This window comes from Lissotriton helveticus, chromosome 6, assembly GCF_964261635.1.
Source record: "Lissotriton helveticus chromosome 6, aLisHel1.1, whole genome shotgun sequence".
Taxonomy (NCBI): domain Eukaryota; kingdom Metazoa; phylum Chordata; class Amphibia; order Caudata; family Salamandridae; genus Lissotriton; species Lissotriton helveticus.
The window spans coordinates 874,895,399-874,914,911 of record NC_136067.1 but is presented as its reverse complement, the minus strand read 5'-3'; the positions used below and the strand labels follow the sequence as shown (position 1 = coordinate 874,914,911).

Here is a 19,513-nt window from a genome sequence, read left to right as displayed (position 1 = left end):
AGGCTTCAGTGTCCTCACCGTTTTCCCTACAATTGCACTTGATTTGGTTGGTCAGATAAGCTTGAATGCCATCACCATAGCTAATTTGTTTACAACTAAAAGTACACTCTAATTTAAGGAATTAAGTCAGCGAAAAATGACAATTTGTCAATCGTTGTAGAGATTTTTCAGAAGGGCAATCCGCAAGTGCATTGTGGTTATCAGACAGCAAACATCACTGTTTCTTCTCCGCTCCAAGAAGGGGCTCAAATTCAGAGTCACTGTCCTCAGTAGTATGCTAAAAATAGTATTAAGCAGTGTTAAAAGAGCTTTATGGCTTATTGGGGTGTCAGAAAACAAAGTTGAGAATGGGTGTTCAATGGGTTGTCGCCTGTGGCCAGACTGAATTGAGTAATAATTGAAAGGTCTTGTATCCTCTCACTATCGACCGAGATAATTCTTATGTTTTATGGAGACAAGATGAGTGACTCGGACGTCCTCATTACCACTCAGGAAGCAGGAGAAACCAGAATACAAATTTGGAAAAAACAAAATACATGAAGACTATTTAAAGAACATGTACTCAAAAATATTACAGAGCACCAAAACCATCGACACGTCAATAGGTAACAGCGTTCTTAACGCCTTAGCTGCGGCCGTTATTTCGGCGCAGTACTGGGCGTTCCAAAGAATGGGCAGGGCCGCGTCGGCCATTGAACATTCGCAGCACCAGCCAGGTAGGGCTCCGAACGTTCAGCGGCCGACGGCAGCAGCTATGAGGTTAAGTTATTCTTATCCAAAAAAAATAAGTATCATAGGCAAGGCTGTACACGCATACATGCAGTGCATGGGATGGGAGCTCATGAACACAACCTGTATAATGTTATTGTTTGGGGATCTAGCTCTTTAGGAAAGCAATTACAAGTTTATGCATTGATTATAAGAACCTTACTTGTAAGGCTTTTTGTCACTTTATTTGCACAATTAAAAAATTCATAAAAATCCCCCATACTTACCACATTAAAATCTAAATGCTTCTCCACCCATTCCTTAGCCTCTTTAAATTCGTCTTTCAAGTCCATGATGAAAAGTGTATCAAGGGAATCTACGATCGTCGCTCCTTGAATATTACCTGAAAAGATAAATTGATATGCAAACATAAATAAGACATTTCTGAAATGCATGCAACTTCAAATAATGCAAATGACAAGTTTAAAGGGAACAGCAATGCCTGCCTGAGCTGAGCACGGGATGGTGGTCAATCAGAAGGAATTCAAAGATGGCAAAGTAAATCTACTAACTACACTGTCGCATGGGAATACAATTCTGTCATGACGGAATACAGCATAGTCAACACTCTTGCGGACAATAAAAAGGAATATCTGATTAAAAGGCCAACAACATCTTCAAAAAAGGAGAGCCCTTATAAACCACTTATTTACGTATGGGTACATTTGGAAACTTGTCCTGTGTATACTTCCTAGAACTAGAGGAGCAGGCGTTTCGGTACTACTCTAGACGTAGAGTACCCTTCTTGACTCCATTTCTTTTTGGAAGCTACTCTACAGGTGACCTGTTTTGCAGCGTTTTGATTTCTTCCAAAGAGAAACTTTTGAGGCACGTGTACTATTGCACAGAGATCTCAAGGTCTACTGGTATTTTCCTAAATAAGCCCTTGGGGGTTGACGCTCAGTTAAGCAGTCACTAGCAGGGTCTGGCATAAAACTCTTTTCACCGCCATATTGAGGTGGCTATGTCCAGAAGCACAATGTACTGGGTTTCTAGAGTGATTAGACAACTAACACCTTCAGTTTGGTCTAAACAAACACTATTTGAAAATTGGGAGATCTCATCCAAAGGAGACTAACATTCTACCATTAAATGATAAAATTGTTGACGCCGTACAACTTATTCCATGCTACATAACACCACGAAATTTAAATAATGGACTTTTTGACTGGTACTGTAAATCAGGTACTGCAACCCGAACCAGAGGACACAAGCTGTAGATGAATACTCTGAACAAAGGCCTGCAGAACAGGTCCTTTTCAAGATTGATTTTGAGTCAAATGAAAAATAAGAGGCAGCATTGTCTGCCTGCAAGCAGAGAACAAAAAGATATATCAAAGCAGTTACCAACCACCTGAATACTTCAAATGTGCAGACTCAAAATATGTTTCAAGCTCCTTTGCTTACATTTCTCAAATGTAAAAAACAGATAGCTGGTCAACTGCCCATTCTTAAGCGATAGCAACCTGAGGAAGTATCCATATTTATGTGCACGAAGAAGTCAACCCCAATCCCCCCCTACACATCCCCTCCAATAAGTGCCCCTAAATGCTTGTCAATCATTCTCACTCCTTTTCCCATACTATTTTCTAGGATCAGCAAAGTTAGTTATGACCTACTTGAAATCAGACAAACAAAAAAATTGTTTCTCGGCAAAAAGATGAGGAAAGCAGAGGCACAGCTTGTGTGGAGAAAAACGCTAAGATTAGAGAGATTTACAGAATGACTGACTTAAGTGATTTAACAGAACAGAGGGGTAAATAGGTAAGGTTTTCCAAATAAAAGAAGCCATAACTAAGCTAGACAAAACAAATAAGAAGGTGGTGGACGATTTAAGAGTTTTCAGCAGGATATGCGTGCATGCAACTACAAGTAACGTTGGGAAAGTGACAGTAAATGGTATACTGAACAGGAAATCATCTTGAAGGTAACCTGAGTGGGCTACAGTGGGCATGAATGACAAGTTAACGAGCTGATAATGTAAAGCAATCCACTCTCTAGAAATGAATTTGGAAATAAATAAATAGAGACTTTGGAGTGGTGTCCTGGGAACCAAACTAACAACCACAACTGGAACTGGAACCCACTGAAAGATGATCCGTTTTTGCTACTTCTGCTAATAGTTACACAGTTGCTTTCTAAAGAAATATGGGATAAAGGTACTAACATCGCTCCTCCCCAAACCTACATTACCACCCTAAGCATTGTTGCTTAAGATGAGGGAGAAGTAGCAGAGGGTTTGCAGTGGGAAAGAATGGGAATGGCTCAACTGTGGAGAGGTGCGGGGAATGGAGGAAATGCATTCCCTACCAATTTGTTGTTTGGAGCAAGGTTCACCTGAATTTATGCCTTAATTCTTCATTTTACTGTATCTCTCATTTAGAACATTTTTATTTTGATCAATACCATGAAGGGATTACACCCATTCCCTGCCCTTTATAAAAACTTTTGGCAATGTTCCATAAATGCTCATGTACCAACATCTGAAATTCCTATGTGGCAAGCCAGAAACATCCGAAGGGTCCCAATCTAGCACTTGTGGGGATAAAGAAGACTTGCAACTTTGAGGAAAGTTCGGCATTTTTGAGTAACAAGTGTCAATAGAATTGAACTGCGAATACAAATTGGAGGACACAGACCTAATTTACCACAAAATTTACTATCAAAACAGTCTACTGAAGCGTAAAAAATGCATTTCTCATTAAACTGTAATTTCAGCCAAAACACAATTGCCCAATCTATCTCTGGAAGGCACGTTTTATTCCAACAAACCCTGTCTGGAGCAACACTCCAACCCAAACAGTTTTGATATTTCACTTTACGCTTTAAATGTCCGTCATTTTTTGTGCTCCTTGAAGGTCTTGTGTCAGTTTCAGAGACCCGGAAAAAAGAGTACTTGATTAAAGTCTCACTTTTTGGCCCCTGATTTTAAGTGCTCATAGTGATTACAATGTGTCAGATGCAGACTCCCAGGAAGAAAAAAGGTTGGAAGGAGAGCGATTATATAGGAACACTCATCGGTTAACAGTGGCTCAGGATCCCACGATCAGAACTTTAATGTTCTCTCTACTTTCAAAACCCCCACCTGCATTCACACTCTAGGGAGCGAGGACATGCCTAATACGAGAGTTGGACCCGGAAAAAACAAGTAGGATTCTGAAAGAAGCAGTTTTTCACAAGACTTGTGCAGAACAAGATAATTAATAAAACCAACAAGGGAAAGGCTTCTCAGGGAACCATAGGAATATGTAATGGAAAGATTAGGACACAAGCCAGCTAACTATGTGGTGCCAATGTGAGCATAAGTAACAGAAAATCGTTGAAATGTGGAAAAAAAGTTGAGTATTAATGCTGGCCCTCATGACCAGACTTAAAATCCCAAAATCACAAGTACCTGCCTGTATGTTAACGGCCCAGCTGCCAGTGCACAGTTTACCAGTCTCTGGTCATCATCTCCTACTCTTATTGAGCATTGTACAAAACGTATGTGTCGGGAGCACATGTCAAGATTTCCAAGCTCCCCAGATCATTCAAGGAATGAAATAAGCTCAGCTCAATGTATTATAAGGATATTGCTAGTATCACAGGGATGCTTATGTAACGAACAAGGCACTTCTTGTGATTAGCAAAGTTTGGATAAAGAATAGTGGCTTGTTTTTTAGGTCGAGGCTACCGTCCCTCAGCGAAGCTGGGGGCGGAGCCGAAGATTTAATGATTTCAACAGTGGGGCTTTATTTCACATCTCTCTTTCATTGGCTAGCTTCATAAATAGAGGCTAGCCATTGGAAGAGATGTGTGTCAATTACTATTTTCCCCGCCTTGATGCGATCCGTGGGCGTTTGCCTCTTTTTTAAGCCCCGCCCCTTTTTCGTCGACAGTCGGAGGTGGGCGTTTACTTCTTTTTTTTTTGCCGGCCCTTTTGTTTTGCCATTTGCCCTGACCGCCGCTGGTGAAAGGTTGTGCTGCCCGCCCACCCCCCCCCCCCCCTTCTCGTTGTGCTTGTTTTCCCAGTTGTTTAACCACCTTGGTCACCTCAGTGTGTCATTTGAACATCTAAAAACTATTTGCCATCTATTAATCGTGCAAAGTTAACCCTGGTTTCAACTGCAGAGGGCGGGGTGCGATTTGTTTTCATTCCCTTTCCCGTTCCAGAGCCCGTTCTTATGACGGAGTGTCTGTCCCTTTAAAAAGTTCTCTTCCCGGATGAGGTTAGCATGCCAGGTTTGCAGCAAACATGAACAGCGACGGGGAGCGCGATAATCACACTAACGTCTCTTTTTCCATCAAACACTCTTCCAAGAGTCATGCGGTAAGGTAAGAAAATTCAAAGCTGAAGTGCAAAGAAGCATGTCCCCAGGGTGCAGTAAAAGCATGGAAACTCATTTAAAACAATTGTCGAAACTGTAAACACAGAAGGGAAAAAATTTCAGTGTTTTCAGAAGAGGCGAAGAATGTCATCATCGCCTAATCCGCCGCATCTGTCAGGAAAGGTGCGGACTACTGCCTGTCGGTTGTTTATTCGTGTGCTGTCCTGGACGATACATTATTCCGTAGGCACTTGGCGGGTCAGCGCTATATTCATGCTAATACACAAAAATAAATACCTTTTCAAACACGACCACCTGTAAAAATGAAAATGGACAAGGATTGTGGTGGTCATGTCCTACCTACTTACTCATCCCCGGGGGTAAGTGCAGCACGTAGCACTGCATTGTGCACACAATAGCTTCAGTATGTATGCACTACCTCGCTAGTGAATGCAGAACACTATCGAGTGTTTGGAATGTGCGAATCACTGGCGTGTTGACAGCACAGAGGAGTGTGCACTGCTTTGGTGGTTTTACTATAATTAGAAAGACTCATTTATTTTAAATAACACATATTTTAACTATTGCATCTTAATGAGTTTGTTGTCATTGACAGTAATTTGCATTTTTAAAGATGACTGCCCTAATAGCCGCACTCTGCAAGGCCTCCAGTTTCTTGTTTTAAACATCGTGATGTGTTCTCGCGAGATAGCCTCACATGTCCTTACCTATCCGTTCATTGCTTCTTTGAAAGCCAAGGCTCCATTCTGGCTCCCAGGTCTGTCTCCTTCTGTGGTAGACGTTGGTCGGACCCTCCGGTGGTGACAGCGAAAACATCCTGGTTCCTTTCCCTCCTTTATGAGGAAAATTGCGAGTCTGCAAGGTGCTACAGAATGGAGACAGATAGCGCCTGCATGGCAAGAAAGGAACATCACCTTGCAGGAAGGCAGCTCGGTGTGTTAAGGTAACTGCTGTAGCTATCTCGGGCAACCTCACGATTACACGTTTGAATATGGGGACGGAAAACTCCGCCTCACCCCATCTTTGGGAGATAAAAACAGGCACAGTTACAGCAGCCATGCTGCAAAGGTACATGACGATGAGAGCAGACACTATATTAACAATATTAGGAGGTCAGGTAAAAAATAAAGCAGACTTGTCAGGCACCCACAGGACCCAAGGCGCCTTCGTATTATTTATGGGGAGTTGAGGTGAATGCATAATAGTGAACATTCCATTTTATCCCAATGAACCGGTGCTGATGTTCGACTGGGCTGTTTTTTTGCTTTCACCTCGGCTCTTTATTTGCTTACGTCTATGTTGATGTCTTTTATCTCCCCCACCAACCTCTTTATGTACACAATGGTTTGTGTTATAAAGATTTCTGGAACCAGGTTACAACAAGGCTGTTAAGTGTAAAGCCAGATATCTGCCATTCCAACATCGTTCATTGCAAAGAGTAGGTGCTTTTCTTTTTATTGCCCTCATTTAATCTCGCTTTGCATCTAGTTTAATCTGTAAGCACTTTTCTTTAAGTAGTTTCTCCTACTGCAGGCACGACATGCTTTCCTGCAACATTCAGCGCACCGTGTGTGCTTTCACTTTCTAAGCAGCTGGGACAATGGCAGACGCTTCTTTGCATACGTCTTGCATTTACAGGAGTATGAGCTATAGGCATTGTACATGAAAATGCCTTTATCCAAACATATCAATAATAAAAGGCATTGTCATTTACAATGCCAATAGCTTAAACTCTCTCAAATGCAAGACCTATTGCATTGCAAATGTTTGTTTAATGTACTCTCCACCGTCTTTGCCTACTAGTCTACTGCCTCCATGGAATGAAGAGTAGAACAGTGTCCACTGTTTTTCGTTTTTTTTTTGCTCTGGACTTCTTATGTTAGAGCATCTCGAGTTGCTGCAGCATGCTAAGTAGGGCACCTTCACATGTGAAATGATAGGCCCAAATGATTTCCAAATTGCCAAAAATATTCCATTGGTAAGTAACCTGTGTGCAGGACCACCATACAGCTGAACAGAGTATGGTCATGGGAAGCGGTAGCAAAGGATATGCGTGTTCCGCTGACTTCTAAAATATTGCATATGATCTTAGACTGCATGATTTCTTAGCAATTTGTGCTGCAAACTGTTTCATAACCTCAAATATAGGTCTTGATAAGGTAATGCCATTGAAGATCAACCTGCATATAAGTAACCTGAGAAGAAAAGACAAGTGGTGGAATTCAATTCCTATTACTCAAGATCTTTACAGCAGCTCTAGGAGTACAATTCGGATGGGCATTGTCTGATAAGAATCTAATATGATGTGCTCCAACTTTAACAGGATTACAGAGACAAACATTTGCAATGCAATAGGTTTCGCATTTACGTGAGTTTAAGGTATTGGCATTGTAAATAACAATACCTTTTATTTTATGCTTTAAAAACCAAAACATAAATAAAAGGCATTGTCATTTACAATGCCATTAGCTCAAACTCGCGTAAATACGAGACCTATTGCATTGCAAATGCTTGTTTTTACTGTGCCTATATTTACAACTTTGGAAATACGACAACACTTGGATGTAGATGCAATTTACGTTTTTGGAGTAAATAATCCCTTTTTCTTTAAGTGTAAAGAAAATCCTCTTTTAGTATGATCACCCCCAAGATTTTGGACTGATGCTGCTGGTTGTTTGACTCTGAAGATGCACTGAGCCCTGCCTCAGTGCCAGTGCATCTGAAAAGGTATACGTCTAATTGGCTCACCCCCAATTGCCACAATAACAATAGTTACTTACCTGTAATCTGTGGTTCTCCAGTATTGGTGTCTTTCATAGATTCACATGCCTGAATCATTCCCCGTCGTCGGAGTGGGAGTCCCACGGTATATAAAAAAGCAATAATATGCTATAAATACATAGTAAATACCAATAAAAAACAAACCAGGAAGTAAAGTAGCCAAGCTACAGAAGAAAAAACTTCCACATTAGTGACTATCTCTGTCATTTTGTGTAGCCCAAACTGCAGCCAATCAGGCGACAGCACCCCCCAGAGGCTCAGGCTGTCAGATTTTGTCGCACGGAGTGATAGTAAACCAAAGTATGCTAAGAGCCTCTGAAGGGGAGGTGGGCGGGTGCATGTGAATCTATGAAAGACACCAATACTGGAGAACCACAGATTACAGGTAAGTAACTATTGTTCTTCTCCAGTATTAGGGGTGTCTTTCATAGATTCACATGCCTGAATCAGAGTAGATAGCAGTAAACATCCTTGCTAGGCAGACGCCATAGAAACCCAGCTTGTGAAACTGTGCACATTATATGAATTATATATAAAATGCCTTAACATAGCTTGGAGCATGATAAAATGCATCTAGTGAAAAATGTGCACTCTGAAAACGGTAGCAGAAGCGTCTGACTGCAGGAAAAACGGAGGTGGGAACAGAGGCTCACCTTAGCTGAAAATATTACATAGAACTGCTGGACACATGGAAACATCGGTCTTACTGGCTGCCGTAAACAGTAGTGATTGGAGAAAGCAAGGCTGCTAACCTAGGCTGCCGCTCTGCCGAGGTGCTGGAGAAGAACTCCATCAAACAGAGCAGTTGAGGAAGACATTGGCTTGGTAGAGTGCGTTCTAGGGGCTGCTAGCAAAGCTGTTCAACTTGTGGATGGCAAAATATTGATCGGAGCAAAAGATCAATACTGCAACTGTTCGCCCGGACCCTGTTGGGGTTTAACTAATCGTACTTTAGTAATAAAGTGAGCAGATCTGTGAAAACCGAACTATCCCTTGTAAACAGAACATTTGAAACCTTTTCTATTATCAAGTGTATGGAAAAAACCCATTTTGTTGATCGTGGTGGAGGCAAAGATGCAGTTGAATTTACAGGCTCGATCCGAAAGAAATTCCGGAGGCACGTTAAGTATGAATTCCAGAGTAACTCGAACCACCATAGAGTTATAGAGAACTGTATGAAAAAAGGCTAAAGAACCGAAAGATCTGAACCTAACTGACTCTAATAGAGGACTGTTAAAGCCAATAAAAAAAAAGAAAATGACACCTTTCTAAGTCATCGTAGATCATCACTGAGGAAAGGTTGAAAGGATATCACCTGAACTGCCCTATTACCACACTGAGATGTCTCGATGGTAAAGGGCGAAGTGGCGGAGAGAAAATAATCTGACATTTTCTTGAAGGATTGAGTTATATTTTTTGAGGAATAAAAAGATGTGATCTCATCTTGTCGGCATCTTGAGCCGCTGCCAGTTAAGGCACTAGTAGAATTGCATGAGGCAATCCTGAACTTGACAGCTAAATGAGAACAAACTGGAAGATCCTGTCTATTAAGAGTAAAAGGATGAATTCTAGCCGAACAATATCAGATACCGCAAAAATATTTGCGTTGGAGAACTTGTCCCTGTTATGGCTAACACTCCCTTGCAAACCGCAGGGATGTTGAGATAGGCGAACCAAAGGTAATCAGGGACTAGGCCACTGACCTCAAAGATGGCTGTTCCGAGTGATAAACCTGGCCGCTCTGGAAGAAAATAGATTCGGAGGTGGACACGTCCGAATTGATTCGCACTCCGACCGGAAAAAGGAGAAACTCAGTAAACCAGTCTTGGCGAAGCCATGAGGGGTGAAGAGGGACACTCGACACCACGCCATTTTGTTCTTTCGGAGAACTCTGGGACCCAAAGGTATCGGTGGAAAATGGAATCAGAGTGAGATCAGTTGGACGACAAACGCATTTCCCTGTACATTCTTGTGGTGATGCCAACTTGAAAAGCACCAGTATGTGCTGTACTTCTTGGTCGCGAAGAGACCAGATCTGGAAGCACCCTACTGCCGAAATTTGAATCCACATTCCGTAGTGGAAAAACTCACTCGAGAGTGGAAATTGTCGTCCTGCTGAGAGTGCCTGTTAGACTGTGTCTTGTACCAGGAACGTGGAATCGTCAGAAAGTTGTGTGCGTTCTATCGCTCATGCACATAGATCACCGGCTTCCTGAGGCAACAAAGCTGATCTAGCCCCTTGTGTTTAGTGACATAGAGTACACCAGTTGTATTGTCTATGCGCCACAATACAGTTGTCTCCTTGAAATTATTGCGCAACAAAATTGGAGGGCAAGGAAGATGGCTCTTCGGTCAGCAGGATGATGTACCAAACCTCATATGAGGGCTCATTTCCCGAAGACCTTCAGCCCCGAAATAGTGCTCCCCAATACCTGAGGGATGTGTCCATGGTGATTGTGCAATTTGATACCTTTTTGAGGGGAAAAAACACACCTTGTGTATAAATTTCAGTCTTGGATTCACCCAAGAAAAAACCTCTTGCATCGAGGAGGGATTGTAATGAGATCTCCAAATGAATCAGACGTGAAACCAATGTTGATGCAGTTGCTGTAGTAGCGTTATCCTGTGCAGAAGGACACTCACAGGAAGGAGGTGGAGGTCATGGCCAGCTGAAATTTGGAGAATGTAATGAAATAGACTAATGTACTCAAAAGGAATAGCAAGAAAGAGCTGCAGGCTTCTCAATCGTAAGAGACAAACACCCTTGCTGAATTAGCATGGACTGTTGTTCCTAGAAAATCCTGTGTCGTAACTAGGAATAATTGGGACTTGACATGGTATATTGATAAAAAAACAGGCATTGAAACAGTGACTACAAAGTCTGGGTGAACTGGATTGCTTATTAAGAAGAGTGATCCTCTGTAAATAAACCCGTCTCAGAAATGATGAATGCGTATGTATTGCAGACACAGATAGGCTGCCAGAATCTACATAAGAATCACGTGGAGTGGACCGAGAGTCCTGACAGATAGGCCTGTGATATAACTTAGAGTATAGATCAACCACGTCCCTTGCTGTGGAAGCATTGTTACCTAAACCTTGACACTCTGGAGGTCGAGTACACATGTTAGGTCCCTGGCAGTAATATTTGAAAAACTTGCATGATGTATAACCTTTGAAGAATGTTTGCGCAGAGATGACAAAAATCCGGCACTACATATCTGACCAGCTAGTTGAAGAGGATCTGAGAGGAAAAAACCTAACTCCTTATTAGATTCAGAACCACTCCGACGGTCCCTGATGTATCCATAAGTGAATTTGTAAATGACTCGCGCAGATGAGCTGAATGCGATCACCATGAAGGCAATTGCCAAATGCTAAAGCATGCTCTTTTGACATCACACTTAGAATTTTCCATAGATAAATCGCAGTGGTGACCAAATGAAATCTTAGAGATATGCCCCCTTATCCCACTTGGAATGGAGTCATGATGGGATTTAAAGTAAGTCGTAGTGTCCTGGAAAAAAGACTTCCTGTATACGATTTAGAGTCGAATCATACAGTAGCATATCAGGTACTGGGTGGAACTTTTTGGATTAAAATGCGAAAACTGTCCTCGGGCACCCCGAAAGAGTTAATCCCCGTACTGTGGAGAATCGAAGGTGCGGTATTGTCTGGTCAATATGATGGCCCAGAAGTAACAACTATAAAAAGGTACGGCCATTATCTCCGTATGGACTTGTGGGCGAGGAACTAAGGGTTCTTCCAACCTTAACTCCGCAACACAATACTGAAAAACTTGGAGCTGTAATGTACACTGCACGGTGTTATGTTGATGATTATCTTTTGTCCATCCTTTTTGTTAAAATAAAAATTCTAGAATCGCCAGTGTAGGGGTATTCAAGGATACGCACATTCTGTGCCCCCCTGTTAAAATTGATCCTGTCCAGAGAGCTAAAAGATTGCCCGAGAGTCACCAGCGCCAATCTTTTGGCTTAAGCATAGCTTAAAATCTCTGTCAATACAATATTGAAAGAGAAAGAAACCGTCCGCCTCTATCCTGGTGATAAGGGCTTGATGAAAGCGCGTCACCGTTCCTTACATGAGGAGGGTATATCCGTCGACATCCGCCGGGGGATAGAAGAATAAAGAATCATGCAAGATCCCGTAACTTGCTGAAAAGTGGCTACGACTAATAAGTAGGGCAAAGTAACACTGTAATAAGCCCAACTGGACGAAGCGTCGACTAACTGGACCATGGACTGGGTCCTGCATCAGAGAGGTCAACAAGAAAATGTGACCCTCAGTGTCCGCAGAGGAAAACTGTTGCAGACTTAAACTACTGTGGAGGTGACTGCTGACGCTGTCAGTCTACAAGTCCTCCGTAGACGTACTTCTTGTTGGCAACGAAAACTGATCCTTAACTTGGCCAACATTCCACAAGAAAACTCACCATCACTGAGGATGATTGATGAATCGAGTAGTGTGTCAACTTTGAAAGTTGTCGACGAGCCTGCTAGTGATTAAGAGAACTGTCGTCAATGTGCCAACTGTGTACGGACCTAAAGCCTGCGTGGCAACTGCCAATGTGCCCACTGTGAATGGCCCCAACTGCACTGTGTATAGGTCCACTGTTGGTAGCGTAGAGATGCCAGGTCCACTGCCAATGGACAAGCGTCGATGGATCACATGTCAGAAGGGCCACTGTCAGTGGCCCACTGCTAATGAGTCAACCGTCGCCCAAGCTTGCAGTTGACGATGTCAGCTGAATAGGCTCTCAAACGCCGACGAGGCTCCTCACCGTCGATGACTGCTCTTCAGCGTCGACGAGGGACACACTGCACCGTCGATGAGGCACCTCAACTCACCGTCGATGAGGCACCTCAACTCACCGTCGACGAGGTACCCCTCCGTCGACGAGGCTCCTCACCGTCGACGAGGCACCCCTCCGTCGACGAGGTACCCCTCCGTCGACGAGGCTCCTCACCGTCGACGAGGCACTCCTCCGTCGACGAGGCCCCTCACCGTCGACCAGGCTCCCCACCGTCGACGATTCTTCTTCAGCGTCGACGACGGACACCCTGCACCGTCGACGAGGTTACCCACCGTCGACGAGGCATCTCGCCGTCGACGAGGTCCTTCACCGTCGACGAGGCACCCCTCCGTCGACGAGGCTTCCCACCGTCGACGAGGCTCCTCACCGTCAACAACTGTACTTCAGCGTCGACGAGGGACACCCCTCACCGTCGACGAGGCTCGCCCTCAACGCGGCTCGCCGTCGACGGAGCTTCCTCGTCGTCGACGAGGCTCGTCGTCGACGCAGCCCCCTCGTCGTGGACAAAAGGTTCCCGTCGACGATGCCATCTTCACCGTCGACGTTGCCCGTCGTCGACGCGGCAAAACTCGTCGTCGAGGCTCAACATTGACGAGGCAAATTTGCATTTTGTGAAAAGGCTCTTGGTCAACGAAGCTCCTTGTCGGCTGCGCAGCTTCCTGCGACTTACAACCAGTGCATTTGAGGGCTCTGTCAACAGGATCCTGTAGCCCTGTGACACCGTAGATCACTAGTGACGGCAGAGATTGCCGTCGTAGAATACCAAGAGCGTCCAGTGAACCAGCTGGCACCTCCTCAGAAGAAAAATGCACAGAACGAGTCTAAACGCCTGAGAGTAAATCTCGTGGGCGTAGATGTGGGAGGCAGACTCGTAGCAGGTCAAAGACCCTTACCTTTGAAGGAACCTCATCTGGTGAAGTAAAGCCCAAAAACATACTGCACAGAAAGGCGCCATATAAACATCGAAAATCCTCCCACATCAGAAGGGGGGTAGGCAAAACACAAGAACATCCCCTTCTATCCTACCATGTAGCAACAGGCAGACAAAATAATCCATGGAAACGATCCCAGCTTTTCACCATTGACACAGGGTCAACAAATAGATTTTGTGGGAGAAAATATCACAAAATTTTATAGATATATATAATATAAATTAAGAAACTGAGCAGAGCTCAGGGAGACTCCCTGCACACGACGTGCGGTAAAAAATCTGACAGCCTGAGCCTCTGGGGGGAACCTTCTGGTGGGTGCTGTCGCCTGATTGGCTGCAGTTTGGGCTACACAAAATGACAGAGATAGTCACTAATGTGGAAGTTTTTTCTTCTGTAGCTTGGCTACTTTACTTCCTGGTTTGTTTTTTATTGGTATTTACTATGTATTTATAGCATATTATTGCTTTTTTATATACCGTGGGACTCCCACTCCGACGACGGGGAATGATTCAGGCATGTGAATCTATGAAAGACACCCCTAATACTGGAGAAGTTAACTTACTTATAAGTCACTAGAATATGGTATACCAGGGGTATCTAGGACCTGCAAGTGTAGTGCCCCCTCATGGACTGAAGCACTTATTGTGCCTCCATGAGTGTGACAGAGGAAAGCATGACTCCCAGTACCTCACTGCAAACTGCTAACTCGACCTTGCCATTTAAACCAATGGCAAAGCCCAAACCTTCCTTTAATTCCTTTAAGTCACCCCTCAGACAGACACTACTGAGTTCTAAAGGCATGGTGCATTACATTAAAAATACTGACATGATTTCTTAACTTTACGTGTTCTGACAGTAAAAACCTTAAATTGTTTTTACTTGGAAAGGCTAGAAGCCCCTCTGGCGAATATGGAGTTACACATGACAACTCAGCAGTGCTGATTTCCAAATCGGAATAATAAATAGGGCACTTCAAGGTATCAAACAAAATGATACATTCAACCAAACTTGTTGCTCAAGTTGAATTTAAATTCCGTACAAATGACAACTTTAGAAAGGTGTCACTTCATTGCCCAAAGTTTTCTGTAAACATTTACGGCTGCACACAAGCTGCTGCTCCTGAGGAGAGGAACAAAGTCTGCTGAGAGTAGAGGTGTTACATCCGCCACCTGGCAGAATGTCCAGAATGGGTGTGAGCCCAAAAGACAACCTTCTAAGGGGAAGCTGCCTTAGAAGGGCAAATGGTAGTCATAGATGGAAGGGGGTGCTCTTGTTTTAGCAGGCAGGAATCTCCGGCAGAGAGGGGTCAGTTGCCAAACCAATTTTTCCGAGGGCATGTAGACCCCAGGTGGCTAAACCTGCAGCTTGGGCTAGGGCACCACACACCAAAAGAATGGATCTGTCCTGTTGAGAGTGGAAAGAGTAAATCATTCTGGGCTTGCTAAATACCACACTTCACAGGAATTCAGGCGCATGGGGACCTGGTAGCCCACTGGCTAGTCAGTCTTAATATCCCCCAAGGTTTGTAGGGGCAACCATGGAACCAAGTCCAATGATGACATCTGTAAAGCAGAGAGGACCGAAGAAGACTGCCCAGCAAATAAAAGCGGCCTAGAAGGCTGTACTGCACCTCTTGCATTTTGGGCTAGCAAAAAAAGGCCTGTGCCTTTGGGTGCTGCTTGTGGAAAAGTTATTCCCACGTTCCAGATAGAGAAAGTGACTCAGTCAGCTGTCAGACTCCCTGTAACAGCCACAGGACCATAAAAGCTGAGAAGCCTGCATCTCAGAGCCCAGGGCCAGGAAGCTGGACCGCTGCTGGACACACAGGTGCAGCCAGGGACACAGAGTATCAACCCTCAAGAGTTGCACCCAAGTTTAGTGGACCTAGAAGACTCGCCAGAAAGCAGTTTGTTTGCACATAAGTTACTGTAAGTTCAAAGAAACTGCTGGGTTTTGCTGTAACCAGACACTGTAACCACTGGTTTTGTGCTGGACTTTACTCACTTCGTGAGACAGAGACCCCAGAGGCCAAAGATATCTGCGGACAAGGAAGAGCAGACACTGCCTGCGCATCCTTGAGAATTTTCAGCAACCTATACCCTTTGCAGCAGCACCTCTCCATTGACTACTATCGCAGTTTGCCCATAGGAAATGGAACCGGACTGTAACTGCTTAAACTTCAAAATAACTGTTCAACTGGACCCAACTGGTCCCTGCAATTAGCTCCCTATATGAGCTGGACCCCCACCAAGAGAACCCTTATAACCGTTTAAGTTACTTGTTGAAAACAGGAAGTAGATTATTTGCCTTAAGTGGAAATGTGTAATTTATTGCCTGTTTTAAAATGTATATCTCCATAACCCTCCTGTGGATTGTTGTTGTGGTGTCTATTTAAAGATAAATACTAACATTTTTATAAATGGGTGTTGGAATTTTGTGTATCATTTTCTTCTTATTCAACTTTGGTATTTCTAAATACTTCATACATTTTCCTTTGATAAAGCCCGACTACTGAACCACAGTTATCCAGAACTGAGGTAAGGGTTTAGAAATAAACTTGACAGGACCGATATGGAATTGCGACTTTTACTCTGTGAGGTTGCACAGCAACACCATATAGTAAACCACTTCCCTCACATTGAGCATCACACAATTTTGTTAAAGATGGTTAGATACAATATCAAAGCAGTAAACGAGAAATTGTGCATAACCTTCACATCCAAGTAGTTTACAAAATGGCAGCTCTGGAAGCCAGCGTTACCAACTCATAAGTAACAAATATATGATACACGTCACCCAACTTCTATAGTACTGAACTCGAATATTCGTCAACTTCTCAAAACATTTAATGATTTTAGTGTTCATGTCATCAAGAACCTAAGCAAAAGGCACTCACCAAATAAATTACTAGCATGTCCTTGTTTCGATACTGGCTTCAGTTCATTTAATCCCCATGCATAACGTTTATAATTATCCCATGCATATTTCATCATCTGGAGGAAAAGAAGGACAAGGTGGAAATGTCAAATCAGTAATTACAAAGTACTTGAGCCAACAACATTGATGCTACAAGAATTCACAGTGGTAAAACAAAATGAAATACAGTTCAGTAGGACATGTTAAGCAAATTAAAATATTTGACCACAATATTTACTAAATCAGGTCATTTAATAACCGCATTTTTTTCTCATTTTGCGCGTCTTCAAAACAACTCTGCTGCAATTGAACACTTTCCCATAAAAAACAGTGCCCGCTCAAGTTTTCCCAGTGCTAGGCTAGTTATGGAGGTAACTCGCAGTGCATGAGGGCCTAAAATATACTGAAGTATTCATCTATTTATATTGAAACTTGTCCAGACTCTAGATGCGGAAGTGCTTCACCAAAGCAATTATTTAGATTGATTATAAAATGTACTATCCAGCCTAGTTTCCACTCAAGTGGGTCCAAACACAAACATCTGTGCTGTCACTTGCCATCAGGTCATATATTTAAATATTCAAAGAGAAAAGCACAAGTGCCAGGTACACCAATTGTGTAGGACACTGGTTTTCTACCTGTGGTCTGGGGACCCCTAGGGGTCTGCAAAGTGTACTCGGGGTGTTAGCAACTACTTACAAAATTAAATAATATTACCAGATTAATAAAGTGTACACAAATGAAGCAAAGTTTAAAGCTGGTTATTTGAAAAAGTTATGTAAAGTTGAAGGAATTTGAGATTGGATGCTGAAAATTAAGTTCCTATCCTCAGATTGATTTGTGGGAGCAGTGCAAGTGCATCAAATAGAATCCAGTACGGACAGTAAGTGGCCTAAATTGAATTTAGGCTCCAACTTTCCAAATAAGTAATATGTACCTGCATGTGGAATGCTGGTTTCAGTGTTTGTGTGTATGATTTTGCGTTTCAAATCATCAGAAATGTTGATGCCAGGGTCCCAGGAGTCAAGTAATTACTCCGTGGGGTGGAATGCCTCAATTTGCAATAATGATTCAGTGGGGATCCCCGTTTACAGTAATAACCCCTTCCATGCGCCCGTCGACCAAGTTTCACAACAGCTTTCTCTGTCTTGCTTTGTAATAAGAAGATGCCTACGTTTTTCTAAAATTAACATTGGTTTCAAAAGGAATAAAAACACCAGATGCTGCTTAGGTAACTTAGGAAAGAGCACACGAGCTTTCATCGACCTGGTTGAAGGTCAAGGGGTTAAGTGGGGTGAGGGGGTGAAAATGCACGAGTATTTCCCCAAATTTGCTGAGAATTAGCGTCACATAGGAGGCGACTATCCAGCGTTAGAGAAAATACCATTTGCCCCATAGATTTACATGTACATACCAAAATGAAATACCTTTCTCAACACAGTTGTGGATGTATTTAATCCACCTTTATCTGTGCAGATAGGCATAACCTATCTTTGCTTCGTATCCGGTGTATGAAGTCAGTATAACCTATATAACTGTGTTCGATACTTTGAACTTGGCAAAAACTTAATTCAAAAGATGCAAGTTGGGTGTTATAACAAACACTGTGTGATAAGCGTCATGCAAGGAAGTGGCATCAGGCAATCCAGAAAAAATACAGTGGCACAGGCCACATACTCAGGGCCACTAGAATAATGTGGCAGGGGAGGGACAAATTATACAGCAAGGTTGAGTAGATTAAGCAGCAACAAAAGGCAAATTATGCAGCACAATGCAACACATTTTGTGAACGTATTACTTTGTAATTTCTACACTTTTTAACACTGTCTGAGCCCCATTAGTACAAGTTTAACACCCAATTGTAGCAATATGCAACAGAGACGTGGACCAGTCTAACTTTGCAAAGGGCCTTACACTCCAGCAACACGTGTCGGTGCGTTTTTAGTAACATTTATACTGTTTGCGCTAGAAACTTTTTTTTTGTTAAAATAGGCAGATTATGCAGTGGATGATGGATTGTGTGGCAAATCTAGAATGATGTGAAAAAAACACAGCTGCCGCACAATTGGGTAAATCCAGTGGCACAGGTTATACTGAACCATTATAGATGTGTTTATGTAGCTATCTGTGACCGTCTGTATGTCTAAACATGTAAAGTACTTTTAATGTGAGGTGGGATAAGGACTAAAGTTTGTTATCAACACTGCTACTCTACCCGAACACAATCAGAGGGTTACTAACGTGGCACATCCAGTTTCCCGCCTTGTGCGGTTCCTCCGCAATCCGATGCATTCTGATGCATTCTGGTAATTACAGCATGATTGATTTCAGTGTGAAAACATAATAACTAGAATTTACTGATACGCCCAGATCCACAGAGCGATGTTCGAACTGCATAATATAACCAGTGCTTTAAATGTGGAAAATAGAGTGCAGGTATTCATTAAAATGAGATAGAACTGTGGCGGGGCTAGGGTGGGGCTAAGGGCAAGACATGGCTATACCTAATTACTTCTATACCAGATGCAGCACATACCAAAACACATGAGAAATGAGTTTGTCACCAAAACAGGTTAACTTGTTACACAAAATATAAGCCAGACACAATATGTTAACATTACTTTTTGTACTATTTGCAGCTTAATACCATATTACTTGCTGAAGTTTGGCACACTACTATATATTCAAGTGATGGAGCAGGGGTTCACGTTTAGAAACCTGCTCGAATGAATACCCCCATAATGCATACTAACAGTAAGTAGTAATAGAAACTAACGTGCACCTTACATAATCACAAGGGAAATAGCCTTGCGCATGAATGAACGAACACAAAATAAATGGAAGAAATTAGAAACATTGCACAACTAAGTCGCATGCGCATCAGTAATTTGCATGTTGCAGTCTGCATTGAAATAATAAATAATGCTGCTTTTTTACTCAAAGCTTATGCTAGG

At 42.9% G+C, this 19,513-nt stretch overlaps 1 protein-coding gene across 1 annotated transcript in view; it reads right to left on the bottom strand.

The window, feature by feature from the left end:
• The window catches only part of MAN1A1 (mannosidase alpha class 1A member 1), a 549,722-nt gene that overhangs the window by 388,735 nt on the left and 141,474 nt on the right, over window positions 1–19,513 (bottom strand). The window contains exons 2-3 of the mRNA XM_078648470.1: window positions 16,540–16,636; window positions 996–1,111 (exon numbers count right to left, since the gene is read on the bottom strand). Of these exons, the coding sequence (XP_078504596.1) occupies window positions 996–1,111; window positions 16,540–16,636 (213 nt within the window). The remainder of the gene's footprint in view (window positions 1–995; window positions 1,112–16,539; window positions 16,637–19,513) is intronic.